Source organism: Chelon labrosus, assembly GCF_963514085.1.
Source record: "Chelon labrosus genome assembly, chromosome: 15".
In the NCBI taxonomy this organism is placed as follows: Eukaryota; Metazoa; Chordata; class Actinopteri; order Mugiliformes; family Mugilidae; genus Chelon; species Chelon labrosus.
In genome coordinates, this window is record NC_140348.1 from 21,993,932 (window position 1) to 22,015,616 (window position 21,685).

Genomic DNA, 21,685 nt, shown 5'->3' on the forward strand with positions numbered 1-21,685 from the left:
AAGCTCCACTAGAATAAAAAGGTGCGAGTGAAAGGGCGTGTGCATGAGGTTTATTGTGCAACTGTTTGCTCTTAATCTTAATCTGTACTGACTCAAGAAGAATACACATGAGAAATAAACCTAAGGAATTTATTTATTTACAGTTCTGAGATGATTTTATAAACGTAGAAATTTTGAAAAACTGATGTTCCCGTACATACGACCCATTAAAACCATTAGTAGATTAAGTAAAATACTTTAGATTTTATATCAGTCAGTGCAGTAAAAAAAAAAAAAAAAAAAGTTGACAACGACCTGAACTATATGGCACATGAAAAACATCTTTATTACAAACTTTTTAGGTATCAAAAAGAAAAAAAAAAAAACGAGAGCCGTTCCTCTCGGTGTGATCACGGCTCGTTGCCGTTGACACACTTGTGCTGCTCCATCCGACTCCTCCGCATCATGTCGATGTGTTTGGCTCTCTGCCAGCCGTCTGTGGAAAGAGACGTCTGTCCCAGGCTCAAACACAGCAACCTGCACACAAGAGCCACGGTCAGGACACGTCTCAGCTTCAATAAAAGGTGTCTCCTAGCTAGGACACTCCTAGAGATAAACAGCCTAGTTTTTTTTTTATTCTGACCCCTTTGACCCAAGAGGTTACGTCATACAGTACGTGGCATTTTAAGTGTTTACTCGTGATGTAGTTGTTGGAGATAAGGGTGAAGTCAAGGTAATTATAGAGACTTAATCACAGCCAACCTCGCCACGACGAGCATCCTGTGGAGGTCCTCGGCAGATATGCTCTGCGGGTCGTCCTTCCTCATATCAACAAAGTCGTCTTCCACTGCCTGAAAGCACAGCACAAAGAGACGCACCCTAATGCTTATTAACGAGAACAGATTGCTCAATAAACAGGCAGACACCGGCCTGCTGTGTGCATAAAGGAGGAAGGAACCTGAACGCTGCTGGTTTTCATCTTGTTTGTCTCACCTTTGTCATTTCATCTGAGATACTGTAGTCGAGCAGCCGGGCCACGCTCAGGTAGACTCTGAATTTGTTCAGCTGTGACGAGGACTGCGGATGCATGTGGATGCTGCTCAGATACTCCTCCATGTGGGCTGGAGCAACCTGAGACTGTAGGTGTATCTGACAGTCAGACTGTGGAGACAAAGAGGAAGAGATAAATTGACTTTGCGCTACAGAAAGACTTGCATCTCTTTTTTTTTTTTTTTTATCTCCAGTGGTGTTGCTAAGCAAAAGTAGGCCCTGTCTGACACGTGCTCAGAACTTCACAGCAAACCCGACACAAGCAAAGCCTTGGCGAGCCGACAGTGAAGCTTCTGAGCAGGTTGACCCTCCAGCTGCTCATCAGTTTAATGTAAACACAGCCGCGCACTCCTGACTTCTATCAAACTGTGGGAGTTGTTTACAGCACGCCGCCCCTCACCGCAGGACTAATAGACGGCCGAGCCTGACGCCTCTCCCAGGATTGTTCCTGTGGCACACAGCTGCCGCCATGGCAACCCGTCAGACCAACACAACAGGAATAGCACACAGCACATTCCTCGGGGCCGTTCGCAACAGAGCGAGACCCGGCGCTAAAGCAGGCGGCTGGAGGGGCTGCTGCGTTCGACCAATAGCAGCTGAGGTGACTGTGTGACGCCGGCTGGAAACAACCTCCAGTGTCTGACACAGTTCTGTCTCATGAGGAAACCTAACCCCTCCCTGGCCGGGCCGGGGAGATGGGATGGGTGGGGGGGGTGTTGGGATGGATCAGTGATGGGTGAGGAGGAGGGGGGGTTGAGTTTTCACTCTGCGGTTGCACGCCTTGTCCCTCTTTGTCCTCACCGGCAGCAGCGAGCGGCCCTCTGACGCGATCAGCACGTTAATATTGCAGGGGAATTCCATCTGATGGTAGTTAAAGTCATAATCAACCTTCTGCCACGAGATCAGGTTCCCCAGGGCCGTAACGTTACGCACACCTACGGCACAAGACACAAACAGAGGAAAAGATCCAGCCTGATGAGTGCTGACAGTATCGGGTATAAACTGCACATTTAGTCTCCTCAGTGTCGTCCCCTAGTGGTTTGTAGGAGCCTCACCTGATGTGTCCAGCTGTCCCTGCTCCAGCTGGGTTTCATCCAGGAAGAGGGAAGTGTTTTTGGCCAGCTGCAGGACTCCGCTCACGAGCCGGTTTGCCACATAGTCCTTCTTAGGGACAAACCGCATCTGGTTCATGTTCTGGAGGCTCATGCCCAGGTAGTGTGACTGCATGGGGAGCGAAGCTTTCAGTGTGTTTCAAATTAAATAAGAATAAGAAAATTAGAGACCAAGCAGCGCTGCTAGCTGATAACTCACAGACGGCACAAGCTGCTGGATGATCTGGTAGAGGCGTTCGGTGTACGAGGCGACGGTAGGACAGCCACTCAGGTTCAAGGTAAACTTGCCCAGTGGGAGGACATCCCGTCTAGAGTACCTATAAAAAAATAAATAAAAATCTGTAAAATGAAAAAGGCTTTAAGCACGAAAAATTGCGATTTTTAAACATTATTAAACATACACGTTAGAAATGAGATGCAGGATGAGGTACTCAGCAGCCAGAGCGTCTCCCAGGAGGACGTGAGTGAGGTATGTGAGCAGCTCTGCCCTGACGGAGGCCATCTCGCTCAGGGTCGAGGATAAAACTGAAAGAGAGAGAGAGAGAGAGAGGACAAGGAATTAACACAAGTCCCTACGGCAACTACAGGCATGTGGGCTTTACGCCAGAAAACCTTCACTGCATTATCTGTCTTCTAGTAAAGCTTTACGAGAGAAAGGAACTTAAATATAATGGTCTCTGTTGTCTTGCTTCTCTACAAACCTCGAGGAAGCACAGAGGAGGAGTAAATGATAAATCTGATCTGAGTTGTACATTATTTCCACCGTTTTGTGATTTTTCGATAGCTGGAACTCAATATGTTGTGTTTTTGTCCGATTTAAAGGTTTCTCTTTAATTATCATCTCAATAACTGACCTCAAGCTGTATAAATACCAAACGGCATTAGCATCACCACATAGTGTTATTTTTAGTTATGAGCACCGAGGCTGGATGGTCGGATTGATGAGGCATCAGTCTGCCGCGCTGACAGCATCATTTAGCCAGTGTTTCTTCATACATGCTTCCTCTTGTGGGATGAACTCAAACGTGCCGATCTCTCACTCTTCACCTCCGTTTCATGCCGAGCATCTAACATCACTTTCTTTTTTTCTTTCCAGGCATGCGCAACGTTTGCCAGAACAAACCTCGTATTCTGCCTGACGTAAACGAGATGAAACACAGCTGACTCATTTGCAGCGATGGAAGTTTATGTCACTGCTGGTAAGGCACGACAGACAGCATTTCATAGGTCTCTTGTAACTGTGCGATTGGATGACTTTCTATTATAAACACCGATCAGCCACAACATTAAAACCACTGACAGGAGAAGTAAATAACATTGACCATCTTGTGACAATACAATGTTCTGCTGCTCATAACTTTTGGACCTGGCGTGTGGATGTTACCTAGACATGTAGCACCCACCTAGACCAGACCAGACCAGGCACCCCCACCCCATAGCATTGACACTCCTTGATGGCAGCAGCCACCCCCAGCAGGATGCAGCCTGACACAGACACATACACAAAACCGGTTTAGGAACAACTAAAAAAACATTTAGAACAGCACAAGGTGTTGACCTGGCCTCCAAATTCACTAGATCCCAAACTGATCAAGTATCCGTGGGATGATCTACAGAGGCCCCTCCCCTCAAAGGTCCCCCCACTAACAACATCCTGTTGCCAGACACCACAGGACACCCTCAGAAGGCCCATGTTCATTTTCTGATGAGTCACAACTGTTTTGGAGGCACAAGGGAGACCTACACAATATTAGGAGGGTGGTCATAATATTTAAGCTTACAAGCGCTGTTGTTCTCCAGGGCGGCAGGGGGCAGCAGCGGGTTGCTGTGTGACAGCGGCTTGGCGTACACCATGTGGAGGCGAGGAACGAGCGAGGCCGGCGGGCTGTGCACCCTCAGCTCCTCCGCCGTCTCCATGCAGTCTGAAGGGTCCAGGAGGGATGCGGAGGCGTCTCTGTGAGGAAGTGCCGAGAATAAATAACAATAATAACAAAGCAGCTCACCACCACAGTAAAAAAATAAATTTAAGCACGTGTCTTACTTCTCGTCAGCGAGAGCGCTGAGAGCCGGGCTGACAGAGAGGATCCCGTACACCTCTAGCGTGTCGTTCAGTTTGAAGCTGTCCCAGTCCTCGTACACCTGACGACGACACAAACCTTAAAGCATCTCTTCTTCTACACTAGAAATATCTGCAGTTTCTGGAAACCAACTCACAGGACAAATGCTTAACGTGAAGATAACGCACCTTGACGAGGCAGGAGGGGCCTTTCTCTCCTGGCAGGGGGAAGTTGAGGTCGAGGTGGGAGGCGGCCGCCGTCCGGCTGGAAGGAGCCTCTGTCTCTTGACGCTTACAGTCTCCGTTGCCGTGCTGTTCTGTTGTACTTTGAGGACCTGCAGCGGCGTCCAGACATAACAGTGATTTAAAAATACTTGACCTTGGAAAACAGAAGACCGAATTCTCTCACCACGAGATTTATTTTTAAGTTTCAGAGCCAACTGTCACTGAACTGCAGATATTGATGATTTTTTGATTAAACTCAGGTCATTTGATCAGTCAAAGCTCAACCGCAGCTACGCCAACAAACTGCGTAAAAGTCCTCAGAATGTGGACGGCTAAAATTTCAGACATCTACGGATGATTATGGATTAGGACTGAAAGCTGTAAACATTACGGTGTGGTTCACAAAGTCTGCAAATCGTAGCAAGAACTGCTCTTATCCCAACTGACTTGATCTTTGTGGGAAAGACACTTGATTCTGTTCCGCGTTTTAACAGTTCTCTTACCACCAGAATGCGGCTCCCTCTGTTTCTGCGGCTGCGTGTCCATGTCGTCCATGTCGTCGTCTTCCTCGTAGCTTCGCTTCTGCCTGCTCGGCACGTACGAGGTGGAGGGAACCACTCTGGCTTGGCTTGTGCCGGCGAAACCGTGCAACAAGAGTTAAAGAAAACTACAAGGAAAGAATTTTCTGAAGCCTGATACCAATCCGATCATTTTAAAAATGCCTGGATCAGCCCCGGTACCGATCAGGACATCCCTAACACTGACTATGGATAAGTAGCTCATACAACCCCATGTCAAAGAGACAGAACCATATCTGGGCATTTTTATCATGTAGTCTTTTCTGTTCCTTTAGTGGTCTCCTGTTTGAGTCAGTCAGGACAGTTGACAAGGATATCTCTTTCACCCAGGGATTTTCTCCAGGGATCGGCACACAGTAGAAAGTCTGTCTCTCTGCAGTCACAGTGTTTCCAGAGTTAAAATCCACCTGGAGATACAAGACACAAGATGAAATGTCGTTACTGACTTAGCTGAAGCTAAACTGAGCAATTACTGGATCCACTGAATGACTTAACAGAGGTGGACCTACCCCACACTCGGTTACATCTTTGTACTTCCCGCATCGCAGCATCTGGGGACGGTCAGAGAGTAAAATACTATGATGACACGATGACATGCAAAAAACATGCAAACACACAAGAGGGATGTGCTTATGCAAATTGCTGCACAGAGGGGAGGATAAGGAAGCACGTACTTTAGCCTTGGTGGATGGATCAACAGTCTCGTACACTCCCATGAAGAACTCCGGATCGAACATGTCCTGGATTAAACAGCGGAACTTCACCAGGCTGTTGGGCTTCAGGTAGTGCAGAGGGACGTCGTTCAGAGATGGGATCTGCATCACAACGAAGGTGGCTGTCATTTACAAGCAAGTGTGCCGAAACAGGTCGTGACACTGACATTTATTACGGGCAACTTTTTGCCTCTCTGTGCAATTTAGATGCAAAAAAAAAAAAAAAAAAAAGCTGCTGCATTACCAGTGTCTGAGCGTCCTTCTCTTTCAGCTGGTCTTTGAAAAACTGAACCGCTTTCGCCTCCCATCCAGAGTTTGGGTTGTTCTGGGCAGCAGCTGAGACATTGAACAAGACATAATGTTAGTTCAATTAACAGCAACGACAGGAAGCTTTGTTTTCATTTTATCTAGGCATCATTAGATGAGAACGATCAGGACAAGACTAATCGGAAACAAATTCAACTGCGGTGGTGTGAAGAATTTCAAACTGTGACTGAATATTTCCTGGTCTGAAAGTAATGTTCACCTAAAACTTCAGCTAGACAAGGTAAGATAAAGATTAAGCCCTAATTAATCTGCATAATGAAGTGGAAGCATAGAAACATATACATAATAATAGGGAATTTAATGAGGTAAATTCATTTTAATATTATTTTGGGAGTATTACATGGCACTTTTGACTATAATTGTGTCAAATTACATCCTCCAAAATGATCATACAGTTGAATTACTAACTTCCTTAATGTGTTTTAACCTAAACTGAACATTATAACGGTCATGAAGCTAAGATTTAGTGCAGGACCGTTAACCGTTACAATGCATTCACTAGTGTACCTAATGAACTGGCATGTGTATTTTGTGTTGATGAACATATGTGCCTCCAAAAATACTAATAAAAAAAAAAAAAGAGAAATAAAAGAGAAATGTAAAGTTATCGTTACATATATTTATACTCTTCGGGGAAATTATCCAGAGGCGAGTTTGGTCCTTTTAATTAGTGAACGTCCCATGTGTTGATTTTCAGATTTGTGCACACAGGTCTTTAAATCAAACTGCTTTTTTTTTTTTTTTTTTAAACTTAAAAGTGTCGTGTGGGTTAAAAAAAAATACATTTAAAAAACGCAAACCGTTACTACCGAGCAAAGTTAATCAAAGTTACTGAGTTTTTCTTTCCTGAGAAGATGGAAAAAGTACAACTACATGTGATGTTCAGAGCTGGCACGTTAGGTAGCCTCGTAGCTAACTAGCTAGGCTCGCGCGTTTAACGTTAGCTGTCAAGTAGTGAAGTTCCGGTTTCTTACCAAACATCCCTTCGACAACACCCAGAGGGTTATTAATCCAGTCGTGAGTGGAAGGCATCCTTGGCCACCGGTGAAACGTCTGGAGAAGTATGTATATATATATATAGATATCAAATTTAAATGTCAGTGCAAACACCACTTTGTTGACTTTGTTCCACACACACCGGATTGCAGACGTGACGGCGGGAAATTTGCGTCACCAGTCAAAGAAGGTAGAGTGGGTTCGGTTTGTACGCGGGGACTCGCCGGATCGCGGAGCTATCGCTGGATAACGGAATTCTGGTCACAACTTTAGTTATGTGATATGTTTTTTATTTTTATTTGAGGTAAACAATCAGATAAAATATTTACTATTTATTTTTAAAACGTCGAAATATCTCAAATTTCCTATTTTGCCTATTTGAATGTGTATCACGTTGTAATGTATACTCCTGGCCTGTAGGTGGCAGTAAGGAGAGATGGCGATTATTTTTTTTCTTGTAACCAACGAGTGTACGCTCAGTGACCTGCGCAGTTTGACCAGATCTGTAAACAATGTGCTAGGCTATCTTTCTGCTAGTGAAGACCCCGCTGATGGTTTACAGATCGACAGAATCGGTGTGGGCAGGGAAACGACTCTTTGCAGTACCGAGCGTGTACTGCCAGCCTGCTACGGTAGTGGCTACGTGTAATTCTAGGGGAAAATGGCAGATAGAAAAAATAATAATGCTCCCAACACCGGTGCAAATCTACTGTTCAGTGGCGCCCCGGAGTTTAACTTCAACCTGCCCTTCATGCCAGTGAGTCAGGCCTCTGGCCCCGCGGTGTTGTCAGGAGGTGAGATTGAATGCAGAGGAAATGTGTAAACGTTAGCGGGGTTAGCATGCTAGCTAGCTAGCCGGATTCCTGCACTGCTGACAGTTATTTTTCAGTCTAAAAGGAACAGAAAGAGAAAGTAACTGTGTTTTAGTGGCGTGTCGTTTCCTCAGACAAGTTTGCCTAATTGACAGTGATGTGTTCAGGTCATGCTGTCAACTGTCTGGTGTGTTTTACACCAATTCATTTTCTGTTTTTAAATGGCCACATCCTTCTGCCACCTATCAGCTGATTTCCCTTTCCTCTAATCTTTTGAAGCTGCCATCCTCTGCTCACCTTAGTGTGATTGCCGTTATTCTCTATTATCTGAAATCCTAAAAACTAAATGATTAAAAATGATCAACAGTGTTTAGATGCGTCAGATAAAAGTGCTCAAATTAAGTTTATTTCCTGCTTTTCTATGTCCATTAGAGGATTCCACTGATGTCGGCGAAGAAGACAGTTTTCTAGGTCAGACTTCTGGGAATGGACCAGCCCCCTCCACATTCAACTACTTCTCCAGCCCCGTAACCAGTAGTGATCCATTCGCCTCCATAGGCCAGTCGCCATGCCCGCCACCGGCCCTGTCCTCAGCCCCGACCACTGCGGGACCCGTCTCTGTTCCCAGCAGTGTCAGCATGGCTCCCCCACCGACCGCCATCTCACAAATGAGCCCTGCTCCTCCGGCGTTCGGTGGTGCAGTTTACCAGAGTCCGATGGGGCGCCACACTCCGCCCCCTACCTCAGTGACTCCACCGCCTCCCCAGATGCAGCCACAGAGTCATAACCCGTACCGACATACGCCCATCAGCAGCAGAGCCAGTCCTTATATCCCAGCTCCAGAGATCCTGCCGCCAACAAACACAGCTCAGCAGAATCCCTACTCCCTCGGCTCTCCGCCACAGGCGTTCCCTCTGGCAGGGCCCGCATTTACAAAGGTATGTGCGAGCTAGTCAGTGTCTGTCAGACCATTGTTGTTTATCATGCAGTTGATTAATGGACAATTAAATGACAAGATCAGCATCTAAAATTCTAAAAGCCTTTATAATCAGGATATCAACTTCCTCTCTTCAGCCTCCTCCTGCACATATTCAAGGGCCTCCTCCTACACATATTCAAGGGCCTCCACCTCCAGCCACCACTGCTGGAGCCATAGTTCCTACAGGTCCCATGATGCCGTACAACTACAACGTCTATGAAGCGGTGCAGCATCACTGGTTCTACTGCAAGCAAGTGGAGTCAAAGAGCGTGTGGCTTCCTTTCAGCATCATCGACTCGCTACAGCTCGAGGAGACGTACAACTCAGGTATTACGTGACGCTACACAGGCTAATTTGTGAATGCTTGTATCCGCAGAGACTTGAGTGAAAATACGATCGGCTTTTCATGTGTCACATTTTTTTCTTTTTCTTCCAGTTCAACCAGACCCAGAAAATGTGATCGTACGTACAGACGGAGGGCGTTACGACGTGCAGCTCTATGACCGCACACGCACTGCGGTGTACTGGGAGGAGGAGCCCACAGAGGTCCGGCGCTGCAGTTGGTTCTACAAAGGGGATACGGACAGTCGCTTTGTTCCTTACTCGGAGGAGTTTAGTGACAAGCTGGAGGTTTGTTTCACTTCTCTGTCTAACCAGAAACAATGTCACTCATCTTAAAGTAAATCTAAAATGTTTTCTTGCTCTTGCTTGTTCCAGTTTTTCATTTAGTACAATATCTACTGTTTTTGTATTGCTTTATCTTTATATAATTGTGTCAACCTCAGGCAGAATATAAGAAAGCCGTGTCTACAAACCAGTGGCACCGCAGACTGGAGTTCCCATCAGGAGAAACCATTGTCATGCACAACCCAAAGGTAAACCTTTATTTCAGCAGAGTTAAGTGGCGCTCTCGTGATGATTAATCCCGTTGATGGCTGATAAAGGACTGATCTGTCTGTCTCTGTAGGTCATTGTGCAGTTCCAGCCCTCTGCCATGCCGGATGAGTGGGGCACAACGCCAGACGGGCAGACGAGGCCCAGAGTGGTGAAGAGAGGGATTGATGATGACCTCGATGAAGTGCCTGATGGTAGTCAAGTTCCTCTGTGCTCACATTTATTTAACACATTAAGAGTAATTGAAAAAAAACAGAAGAGGAAGAGCGTAGAGGAAGTAGAGGCTATCATAATCTCAGATTTAACCGTGAGATGCATTCTGGTATATGTTGGTAAATGTATTGCAGCTTACATTATAATTTCAACATGGGTCATATTTTAGCTTCTTTTTAAAGATGTTAAAGGGGCAGTAACTGACACTATCAGATTAGTGAGGGAATAACATCCAACATTTCTGTCACGTGCACCTTTTTCCAGGTGAGCTCGCCAAGGTGGATCATCTGGTGTTCATGGTTCATGGGATCGGTCCCGTGTGTGACCTCAGGTTTAGGAGCATGATTGAGTGTGGTGAGTACCGTAGTATTGGTGTACCTTACTATAAAACTAGAGAACAAATGGTGAAAATATGCCGTCTTGTTTTTATTTATTTTTTTTAGTGGACGACTTCCGTAGTGTGTCGCTGAAGCTGCTGCACAGTCACTTTAAGAAATCGCTGGACGAGCATTCAATTAGCCGGGTGGAGTTCCTACCTGTCCAATGGCACACGGCTCTTCATGGAGACGCCACAGGAGTGGACAGGTGATGATGGAATATGGACACAAAGGGGAATAACACACACATGGTTATCGTATCAGCTGCTGTTTATACGTTTATTCAATTAATCAGATTTGGAGCTCAAACTTTCTTCCATATTATTAATGAAATGCTGTAAATTTAAGTGTCAGTTTAACTGTCAGGACCAGGAATGCATAGATGTTTATACTGTGTTTATTTATTGTGCAGAAAAAAGGTCATTCTAAATAGTTTTTTTGTGAAAATGTCCAAAACCGGAAGAGAATTTTAATTAATCTTAAAAATAAATCCCATTACACACATGTGGGGCCTGTAGTATTTAGTAAATTCTTCAGACACAGACAGAGCATTTGTTTGGAACTAGTTTCCTCTCTGATTAATACTTATTTGGTGCGCCAATGACTGTGTTTACATCAGCAGGATTGTGTTTGTGGTCTGTCTGAAAATAAACTGCAGTTCTTGGTAGTGAAGGAAAATGTTACCCAGTGTAACAGTGTTGCTCAGTGATGTGTTTTTAACAGTATTTTGGAAACAAAGGATGCTCTGTGGCACAGAGGAGTAACTTTGTTTACAGACGCATTGGTCATGAGATTATTTCTTGTTTTTCCTTTATAGGAGGATAAAGAAGATCACCTTGCCCAGCACTGGGCGTTTACGCCACTTTACAAATGAGACTCTGTTAGATGTGCTCTTCTACAACAGTCCCACTTACTGCCAGACCATCATGGACACAGTTGCCCTCGAAATTAACCGACTTTACGCCCTGTTTCTGAAGAGGAACCCAGACTACAAAGGGGGAATATCAGTGGCCGGACACAGTTTAGGTAATAATTCAGTTCATAAGCATCAACTCCTTCTCATTTATATTTGCACTGCTGGTTCTCATTGTATTATTTCTCTTCTTCATATTTGCAGGTTCCCTGATTCTCTTTGACCTGCTTTCAAATCAGAAGAATGACTCTGCCCTGGTCAAGCCAACCACTGCTAATGGAGATGCCAAACAGGTCATGCACCAGTTAATTAGAAACAAATCAAGATATTCTGTTACCGGCCGCCCTAATCAATAAAATATCACCATCTTATCTCTTTAAAACACTGTATTAGAACCTAACGCATTATCCTACCAATTCACATAATGGACCCTTTCAAAATAAAGTCTCAATACATAACTGTAAATCTTTCTTCTTGTATCAGGTGGCAGCCCCTGTTGCACAAGCAAATAATGCCGTCACCGCTCCGGCTGTGGAGGAGCAGCCTAAAGAAGACGGGGAGGAGTTCGAGGATCTTTCTGCTATGCTGCAACATCTGGGCCTGTCCGAGTACAAGAGCACCTTCGATGAAGAGAAGATAGACGTCGAATCTTTTGTAAGAAATAAGGAGTTGTTTTAAAATGCTTAAGTCTAGGTGATTTATCTTTGAAAAATGCAAGGGAATGTGACTCTCTGATTAACCTTTTTATCAGTTAGTGGTGTAAGTTTAATTCTGTCCCCTTTCGCATGTTCTTTCAGCTTATGTGCACAATTGAAGACCTGAAAGAGATGGGAATCCCTCTGGGTCCTAGGAAAAAGATTGCCAAGTTTGTCAAAGAAAGAGTGAATAAGCAGGTGAGTGTGCAAAGCTGATGGTGATGATTAAAATCAGATTTAAAATGACCAATGTAAAAAACAAAACAAAAAAACAATCACAATATCTTTGATTGTGGCTCCTAAACAGTGGTGGGACTGTGAGAGACGTCTAAAAGTGTCAAAAGATCAATTCTCCAAGATCGATAAAGACTAAATAAAACTAAACAATCTCAAGGCAGGGATAAAATCAGCAGTGTAATTAGTGTATTAATAAATAAATATGTGTGTAATAAATACAGATATCGTACATGAAATTACAAAAGATCTGACAAAATATTTGATCAGGCCAGAAATTTAGGATGATTGTCCCACAGTGTGACCTTTGCTGCGACCTACGTCTGCTAACCAACCAACAGGAATGCAGCATAAAATTATTTCCTTCATTTATTCATTTAGTAAACGTGTGTTTCTGAAGAAAAAAACTGTGTAAGCTTACACGTCAACACATACTTTCTGTTTCATCTCCTCAGGCTGCCCGTCAGGCCGCTCTGGAGAAGAAAGCAGAGGTCACAGATGTCTCTCAGGTTGCCGGACCAACACAAGCAGCTAACGTTGTGACAGATCCCGCTATGACGAAGCCCCCAGTTGGACGCACCGTCTCTTCTGTCCACGTTGACTACAATTACTTTGAAGTTGGCACTGGACAGGTGAATAAATCATCCCGTTTAAACATCTCTGTAAGAGTTTGCCCCGAAAACTGAATCTGAATTGCAAACTGACATTTAGCAATTCCTTGTTTCCCTCTGCAGGTGTCAGTGGTCTACCACACTCTGGACTTTGAGCCGGTGAACTTCTTTGCCTTGGGCTCTCCAATCGGCATGTTTCTGACGGTGCGAGGACTCGAGAAAATCGAAGAGACGTACCAGCTGCCCACGTGCAAGGGATTCTTCAATATTTATCACCCGGTATGCAGCAATTACAGTACAGCTCATATCCTGATTGAATTACTGCTAATTGACCTATAGATGCGGAAAAGAGCTGTGGAGATGCATTTTATTCAGTAGTCTATTTAGCTTTACTACCTTTTTTTTGTGGCCCTTTGCGTCTCTTCCCACATTACCTGTCTATATCTCCGTTAGTGCTGGCAAATGTACAGCTTTATTCACTGCTAAGATAAACTGTTTTTCAGTTGGATCCTGTGGCGTACAGGATTGAGCCAATGATACTGCCAGACGTGGACTTGAAGCCTGTGCTGATCCCACACCACAAAGGAAGGAAGAGGCTTCATCTGGGTATGGCTCACTGGTTATTTGTGGTTTGCAGAAAGCAAATATCTGTTTCGATAACATGTTAGATAGAAGCTGCAAGTAAAGTAAATGTTTTATTTGTGAAATACTCACAGTTGCAACTTCTCTTAAGAGTCTGAAGTTGTTGTTTGGTGATATTGAATGTACTCAGTTCAGGCCTCTCTGACTCTTATGGGTGGAGTGTCCTAATATGTGTGCTTCCAAAATACAAAGACTCTATTCTTACACTGAAATTGCTGTGGTGCACATAAAATGGCAAAATAGAAAAGTGATTTTCTCTTGCCTCTGCACAAAAATGTCAGCGACTGAATTGCAGTTTTGTTTGGTGCTTGTTTTTATGTTTTTATGTTGAAGATTTGACATTAACAAGAGAGTTGTTTCATGTTAAAGACACATAGATGTCAAACAGACGTCTAAAGTGTTGTGAATATTTTATTAATCAAGTGAAGTTTTCAACACCGCTCTCACGCTCTCTGTGTTTCAGAGCTGAAGGAGAGTCTCTCCAGGATGGGCTCTGACCTGAAGCAGGGTTTTATCAGCTCCCTGAGGAGCGCCTGGCAGACGCTCAACGACTTCGCTCGGGCTCACACCTCGTCCGCTCAGCTTCAGGCCCAGCTGGCCATCGTAGCCAATCAGATTGAACAGGAGGAGAATCAGACGGGAGGCTTAGACGACGGTGAGATTTGTGATTCGTCGGCGAAGAGTCGTTTCTGTGTCGCGTGAGTTTAAAAACTTTGTTCTGGTTTGTCACAGAGCACAAGATCTCCGAGTGTCCTGAGCAAAGAGAAGAGGAGCCTCACGTGAAGATCGGGATGTTAAACGGTGGGAATCGCATCGACTACGTCCTGCAGGAGAAGCCCATTGAGAGTTTCAACGAGTACCTGTTTGCTCTCCAGAGTCATCTATGCTACTGGTACAGAAAACTTCATTACAATAACCGATGAATGTCTCTTTTAATGATTTTTAATGCTTTAAGGATGATTCCAGTCTATCAAACACCCACTGGCCACATTATTAGGTACACCTTGCTAGCACCTTAGAGAGTTTGGTTCATATTAACATGATAGGATCACACAGACGCTGCACATTTGTCAACTGCAGATCCATTAAGGAACTATGCCGTTCCACCACATCCCAAAGGTTCCCTATGACACTGAGATCTGGTGATACAGAGAACTTATCGTCATGTTCAAGAAGCCAGTTTGAGATGATTTTAGCTATGTAACATGGAGTTTTATCACGGCCTCAGAAGATGAGGGGCGATCTGTGTGTCCAACCAAGAAAATATCCCTCACAACATTACGCCATCAGCAGCCTGAACCATTGATACAAGGCAGGATGGAGCCATGCTTTTATAATTCGTTGTTTATGCTAGAAGTCTTCTATTCTACTTCCACTTTGGTGTGGCCTTGCTGATTATCATCTTGGTTTTCTGATCTTGGCTGTAGACCAGCTTCTTCAAAGGTCAATGTGTTGTGTGTTTAGAGAGCCTCATCTGTATACTTTGGTTGTAAAAAGTCGTTTTAGGAGTTCTTGTTGCCTTTCTGTCAGATCAGACCAGTTTGACTATGCTCCTCTGAAATGAAGTGCAGCTGTCTGTAAATGTTCTCTTATTTCAGACCACTCTCTGTGAACCCTAGACAAGGTTGTGGGTCAGACTCAGACCTGGCACCAAGTTCAAAGTCATCTTTCTTTCTGATGCACCGATCGTCTTAAACTTGTCCACATGTCTAAGTGTAGTTACTGCCATATGATTGCCTGATTAGATATTTGCATTAATGAGCTATAGAAACAGGTATACCTAATGAAGTGGCCGGCGTGTTTATTAGTATTTATGAAGGTTCTGCTGCAGTAGAGCTCTGAATGCACATCCAGATTAATAAGCCGAGGTTTCTGCCTTTTTGACGCACCGTGATGGCTTCTCATAGTGACAACTGAAGCCTCTGTTTTAACACGTGTGTTGTTTTGCAGGGAATCTGAAGACACGGCTCTGCTTCTTCTCAAGGAGATCTACAAAACCGTGGGGATCCATCCAGAACAGATCCATTAACTGTCTGAAACAGTTTCCATCTCGTTTACTTCCTGTCGGTTCTTTTTTTTTTGGGGTTTTTGATTATGCTTTTCTTTTTTTCTTCCATTTTCTATTGATGTAGTTTATTGTATACAGATGAATAATACAATTGTATTATGCCATTTGTCTTAAATTAAGAAAATATGCGAATGAAGTAGTAGATTCAGAGACGCTTGACAAGTTTGATATTACATTTTTATAGCATAAATTATAGAACTGGTCAAGTTAAAAAATTAAAAATATATATATGTATGTACCACCGGATCGAACGCTAACAACACAAATGACTTAGCAGCAGTTATTGCAGCCTTCTGTAAGTTTTATTTCATGGCCAAAATTTCAAAATAAATCATTATACCATGAACAAGTGTTGTTTTTTTGTTTGTTTTTTTTACAGCTGACAGGAAGACATGTAATATTTTTCTTGCTGGCTTAAAGACTACCTACAAAAAGCTGGAGTATTTAGCAAAACACTGATTTAAAAAATAATTACAGTACAGGATGAGATGCGTGGACAACCTGCTGAGAAGAATGGAGCACTTCTTACCTCCCTGTGCAAGCCTCTAACTTGTAAGTACACTGTGACGTCCTCTCATTGTGAGACGGAACCGAGTTAAAACATTTCAGATTACTTAAAGCATGTAGGCACGGACAAGAAAAGTATTTAACTCACGTGGATGAAACGAAGACATATTAGAAAAGTATTTACAGGAGTGGCTGTAACATTTAATCTCAGTCTAGCGTCGGGAATCGCAACGACGCGATTCTCTCTGAGTGCAGATGACGTATTTTCTGTTATTTAGATAATATTACTGGTCCACATAGATCCGATACCGTAGCGCTGCATGCTATAAGCAGAGCTTTGCTCAACATGCTTCTCTGGTAAATTCTTGGAAGCGGTCCTCAATAAAGATAAACCGACAGATTATGGCATGAATTAGACAATAAAAAGGTCCCTTTTTTTTTTTTTTTTTTTAAACTGCCAGTCTGAACATAAATACTAAAAGAACATTATGGCTCCATACACAACTGCAGCTACACTGATGACTGACACAGATTGTCGACTGTGGAAGCTGAGGATACGTAGGAACGTCTGGGCTCTTGTTTTGGTCAAATTACATTTTTTAACTTAAGGAGAAAGTGCAACTTCTTCTTGTCCCTGTTGTAAATACATTACGGGACGATCATGGTACCAAACGGCTGACCTTTAAAAGTTTAAAGCCTTTTTGGAATGCATCATTAATCTGAAACAGCTGAAGACTTCTAGCTGAAGTCACAGTTAAGAAGCAAAAGTAAAAGAAACGGGTTAAAAGTCGGATGCTGCGTTTAAAACCGGAAGCATGGCTTAATGTGTATGTTTCCCGTGTAAATAACTGCATGCTTTTTGATTTCAGCGTGTAAAATAATGTATAATGTCAACTAAATCCAAGAACTACTGCTTCACACGTGTGTAAATTGTTCGTCAGCAAGTGAAATATTGCTAATTTGATCTATTACCGCCGTAGCGCCTCAGTAAGACTCGTACCGTGTAGCGAAGTTTCACATTGATCCATGTTCATCGTTTTGTACATTCATTTGTCTACAGCTGTGCGGTGAAATGCAGGAGGATCCATGTAAACAGGTCTTTGCTGTAGTGCGTAAATAGTACCAGCACCGTCCACGGCGCCGCTCAGGCGTCCGTTTTGCTCTGAGTCTTGAAGGCCTGCTTGCGTAGGTGAGCCTCGATCTCCTCGCGGAAAACCAGCATGCCCAGGTGGGAGTGGGACGCCTCGTTCATGGCTTTGGACTGGATGCACATGCGGTACTGCTCCGGCGTAAGCTCGTCCGCGCACTGCTTCTCGTGCCACAGGTGGAACAGGCCCGACACCGGCGTCCTGGTCACTATGAGCTCGCTCCGGAGGTACTTCCTGTACAAGTGGACGTCTTCCACGCCCCAGCCTTTGACCTCAAGGTCGAAACCGCCTGGGGGAGCAAAATCCGTCCATCAGTAAAACGACAGCTACTGAAAACGACGTTCAAAGAAATAATCAGTGCTTACCGATGTTTAGAAAATCTGAGCGATACTGACACGTCATTCCAAATCCAAAGTCTCTCCAGAATCCAGCATCCTTTTTGTGAATCTATAAGAAAGCAGATACAACTTAAGTTTTATGTTTAAATAAATAAATAAATAAATAAATAAAAACATGATCTTTTATACTCCTTACCAATTGGAGTTCAATAGGTGGAGCCAGCTCCAGATTTCCATAGACTATGGCAGGATTGTACAGACTGAACACCACTGGATAGAAGACTTTCTTGTCTACAAAACAGAATTAGGCAGAACATTCAATCTTTAGCATTAAAAAAATATATATTTATAATTTATTAAATAATATATCTGAGCAACAGCGTGGTGAAACCTACTCGGCGCAGCGTGGAGACGGCAGGTGTTCAGGAACTCCAGGTTAAAGTGGATGTCAACGTCACAAAAAAACATCAAGACGTCGCCTTTCTTCCACGCGTGGGCTCCGATGTCCAAACCTCGGCCCCGGGAAAACTCCTCGTCCACCGGGACCAGAGTGTAATTGGAGAAGCTCTCCTCCCTGTGATTCAGAATTCATGACACATTACGCACAAAAAAATGCAGACAAAGGCTAGCTGAAGAGGCTCTTTCTCGGGCCAAAGACAAACCTTGACATTTTTTCCAAAGAGGACTTGACGTCCGGTAGGCCTTCCTGCCCGAAATAAACCACTGTGAGGTGTACACGCCTGTCCTGCTGAATGCACACCTCCCTAAAAATACATGCATGACAGCATTAATGACAAGAACACTTAATACAGTTGTGTCTTATTACACAACTATGGAGGAAAAGCAGGCGTTGGAACAGAGCATGCTCAGTCATGTTTGTCTAATTCAGTCTTACCTGAAATTTTGTAAGAACTGTGAGAATGTTTCCACTCTGCCGGCCAGTGGCACAATGATGTTAATAATCATGCCTGATGTTTCCACAGACGTGCTCCTGACTTTCATTAAAGGACCAAACGGTCTGAATAGCGTGACGTGACGGAAGCTGCTGGAGTCCTCTTTAGCGAAGAAAAGCTCGTAAAGCGTCCCCTTGTCTCGCTCCGTCCTGTACAGTCCTGCCAAAAATAAAGAGAATATGAACACGAATGCTACGCTGAGAAAACGGATCACTAACGCCGCAGTCTGGTGGTCTGCGTGGGCGTTACCTTCAGTGAAGTGACCCTCCGTGTAGGTTTGCCTCTGCATCGGCACGTCGTCCTCCACGCCGTCCTCCTCGTCGGGGTTGTTGATGATGTCCAGCGCTGCCTCGATGACCTCCACCAGCTCGTCCCTGCGGTCTTTGCGGACGGGTTTCTCCTCCGGATGTCGCGTCAGCCCCATTTCCAGCTGGTACACCTTGGAAGAGGTGAAACTCTCAAAGGGCACAAGGGCGTACTCGCTCGGCAAACGGGCTCCTGTGTTCACCTCGGCCTTGTCGATCTGAGAATGCAGGTACTCCAGCAAATCGCCAGGCTCTTGGTCTTTATTCTCGGCCAGACCCTGCACCCCCGGAGGCTCCTTCTTGTCCTGCAGGAACTTCAGCTTCTCGCTCATCTCCTGGAGCTCCTGCTTGAGCTGGGCAATTTGGCGCTTGAGACTGGCGGCGCGGCTCAGGTGGCGCTCCTCGTGTTCCTGCAGCAGGGCCTGGTAGTACTCCTTCCCGTAGGTCTCTCCTTGAATGCCGGGCAGGGCCAGGCTGACGTCTGCGGGCGGGGTGCACTCCAGCAGGTACGCGAACAGCAGCAACACCAGCAGCAGGAAGAGGCCGAGGAAGAGCCAGCGGGCCCGGCCCTGGAGTGGCAACCCCCGCCTGGGCATCGCTCTCTCATAGAAGCTATGGCCGGCAGGTCTTCATTCCCTTTCCCCTCCCGTCCTGTCACATCACTGACAACGTCCTTCTGCTCTTCATCTTGGATATCTGCAACAACATTTAAGCCTTTTTATTGTGAAGATTTTGCATCTTAGAGGCAACACATGAGATCCTGTGTAGCACAATCTAATGCTCACCTGTGAAAGACACAGAAATTGAAAATAAGAAAAATATCAACAGCTACAATGGGCCGTTTTTAGATAATATAGTGATATAATTCATATTAAAACACTGGGGATCAGCAGGTAATCAGACAACACTACTTAATAACACTGTCACCTTTCAAACAACCTTTGTGTTTAACCAGCAACCTGATTCACATAATCAATATTTGAACAGCTTTACGATTTAAATATTCAATGAAAACCTGAAGAAATCAGTCAGCCACACCTGGAGAGCTAACACACGGCCGCTAGCTCCCAGCCAAACAACAGCACACAGAGGAAAACTGGTGGAGGAGCTTCACGGCAAACTGCTGAACACACACTTCCGGTTTAACTCCTCCCTTTTCAAAATAAAAGGAGCACAATGGATGCCTTGTCGAATTAAACGGTGGAGACAAACTACATATAAAACAACCAGCGTTAAAGAATGCTTCCAGATTAGATCCGCCACTTTTACACCTCAACCCAAGATACGACGCACAACTGAGCCTTTAAGGTCACACAGCTCCAGTCTTGAGCTCACACTTTCTATTACGACTCCCCAAGCCTTCATCTGTAAATCAGTCTTGTGACGGCTATAATGAAACCCAGCAGGGCCCTGAGCCCACAGAACCAGTGCTCTAATGTTTCAGTAACATTATATAGTACAGTACAGGAGTTATCGAACTATTTCTTTGCAGCTTGACCTCTTTTAACTGCTCCTTGACAATAACACCACACAGAAATTCAACTGTTCAGTGATGAAGTGCAACAAAGCAAAACATTCATACTACTTTAACACGTAAAACTAATTCACAAGGAGATATTCTGCTAATAAGGTGTCAAAGTTTTTTCTCACGGGGCCCAAGAAAGAGGAACTGACCACAATAAAAACCCTTGCCTCAGAAACTGATTGTGGAACGATTTCTAGTGCAGAATGTAACAGAGGCCCTGCACAACGCTAAACAGGAAGTCATATTTGCAGGGTGTCTATTTATGTCCTAAAGTGTAGTCATGGAGACTGAAACTTTAAGCTTACTGGAAGAAAAAGCTCAGTTCCACCACTTTTGGTTTTCATACTACTTGATTAGCTTCTGTGGCCTCGTCAGTTTTAAAGCCAAACAAATAACCCGTAACACGTGGCTAATTAACCACAGGGGTTTAATTACATGTAAGCTAATTTCACTTTACAGATTATGTCTTGTCCAAACTTCACTTTGAAACATTAACATGATCTGATTGCCTTTCTTCCCCAAACTTCTGCATTCTCTCTGGAAGAACTGTCCTGCTCACGTTGCCTCAGGAAAGCCCAAAAGGACTCATTGTACCACGCTCACAAACTTTTCAAACTGCTGCCATCAGGCAGACGATACAGATCGTTGAAAACCAGGACTAACCAACTAAAATAGTTTCTATCCAACAGCTATTCTTCTATTAAATGCTGCTAAAGAATAATTAAATCATATTCCTTATGGGATTTTGCAGTAACTGGAATGTAGATGCCAGTTTTTAACTTTTTCACTGAATGGACGACACTTAATTTCGTTGTACATATTACAATAACAATAAATATACTATAATCTCTTCTACTTCTTTCTGTACAACTGTTCGTGAACATTTATTTTGAAAACCCTACACCGGATATTCTCTCGGTTCTGAAGCTAGCTTAGCGATATTCAGAGCGTCACTAAGCTTTGGGGTTTATTTTATGTCCGCTAGAGAAGCTGCTAATCATTTATAGAAGTAAAAAACAGTCACTTACCTCATCGTGTGTCTCACCATGCCTGCCTGTGTGCGTACAGCCGCGGGTTTTGTGGTGAACCAGCAGTACCTGGTAGCTTGGTTACAAAATGCCACGGAGCAAAGAGAAAAGAGTGGGTCGCATTCTACTTCCGGTCAAAAACCAACCAATGAGAGCTTCGCTGATGAGCGTCGTCATCAAACACGCTGAAGCTCCGGGCTCACAACAATAACGTTGATTTAAATTGGAATAAAGATGTTATTATTTTATTATTACACTAAATATATATATATTTTTATGACACTGACTTTAAGAAATTCACACAAACATAACCCAATATATTCCACTTCACTTAATTACAACGTAAATTTTATGGAAAAATTTGAATATTTGATTTATTTTAACCCTTAAGAAATGTGTGTTTCTTC

The 21,685-nt window shown here is 44.0% G+C and overlaps 3 protein-coding genes across 4 annotated transcripts; 1 reads left to right on the plus strand and 2 right to left on the minus strand.

Moving 5' to 3' along the window:
- Positions 1–21: 21 nt before the first annotated feature.
- On the minus strand, positions 22–7,202 carry mcmbp (minichromosome maintenance complex binding protein). Its single transcript, XM_084561457.1, has 16 exons — positions 7,015–7,202; positions 5,958–6,049; positions 5,675–5,815; positions 5,510–5,551; positions 5,318–5,407; positions 4,926–5,067; positions 4,387–4,532; positions 4,183–4,280; positions 3,923–4,095; positions 2,543–2,666; positions 2,341–2,458; positions 2,085–2,250; positions 1,831–1,964; positions 973–1,140; positions 742–830; positions 22–516 (listed from the first exon to the last, which is right to left on the minus strand). The coding sequence occupies exons 1-16, from the start codon at positions 7,070–7,072 to the stop codon at positions 390–392; spliced, it is 1,908 nt and encodes a 635-aa protein (XP_084417583.1). The 5' UTR covers positions 7,073–7,202; the 3' UTR covers positions 22–389.
- A 201-nt stretch (positions 7,203–7,403) lies between these two features.
- sec23ip (SEC23 interacting protein) lies at positions 7,404–15,495 on the plus strand. Of its 2 annotated transcripts, none has more exons than XM_084561455.1 (18): positions 7,404–7,668; positions 8,281–8,786; positions 8,923–9,154; positions 9,264–9,457; positions 9,613–9,702; positions 9,795–9,915; positions 10,199–10,288; positions 10,378–10,519; positions 11,129–11,337; positions 11,429–11,517; positions 11,708–11,878; positions 12,022–12,117; positions 12,609–12,785; positions 12,888–13,043; positions 13,268–13,370; positions 13,870–14,061; positions 14,139–14,298; positions 15,357–15,495. In XM_084561455.1, the coding sequence occupies exons 1-18, from the start codon at positions 7,473–7,475 to the stop codon at positions 15,433–15,435; spliced, it is 3,003 nt and encodes a 1,000-aa protein (XP_084417581.1). In that variant the 5' UTR covers positions 7,404–7,472; the 3' UTR covers positions 15,436–15,495. The 2 variants fall into 2 exon arrangements, with proteins under 2 accessions (XP_084417581.1, XP_084417582.1); XM_084561456.1 differs by having other exon boundaries at positions 7,547–7,830.
- A 1,499-nt stretch (positions 15,496–16,994) lies between these two features.
- On the minus strand, positions 16,995–21,436 carry csgalnact2 (chondroitin sulfate N-acetylgalactosaminyltransferase 2). The gene is made up of 8 exons (XM_084561461.1): positions 21,279–21,436; positions 18,670–19,421; positions 18,363–18,579; positions 18,130–18,231; positions 17,863–18,041; positions 17,664–17,758; positions 17,495–17,576; positions 16,995–17,418 (listed from the first exon to the last, which is right to left on the minus strand). The coding sequence occupies exons 2-8, from the start codon at positions 19,319–19,321 to the stop codon at positions 17,126–17,128; spliced, it is 1,620 nt and encodes a 539-aa protein (XP_084417587.1). The 5' UTR covers positions 19,322–19,421; positions 21,279–21,436; the 3' UTR covers positions 16,995–17,125.
- Positions 21,437–21,685: the final 249 nt, after the last annotated feature.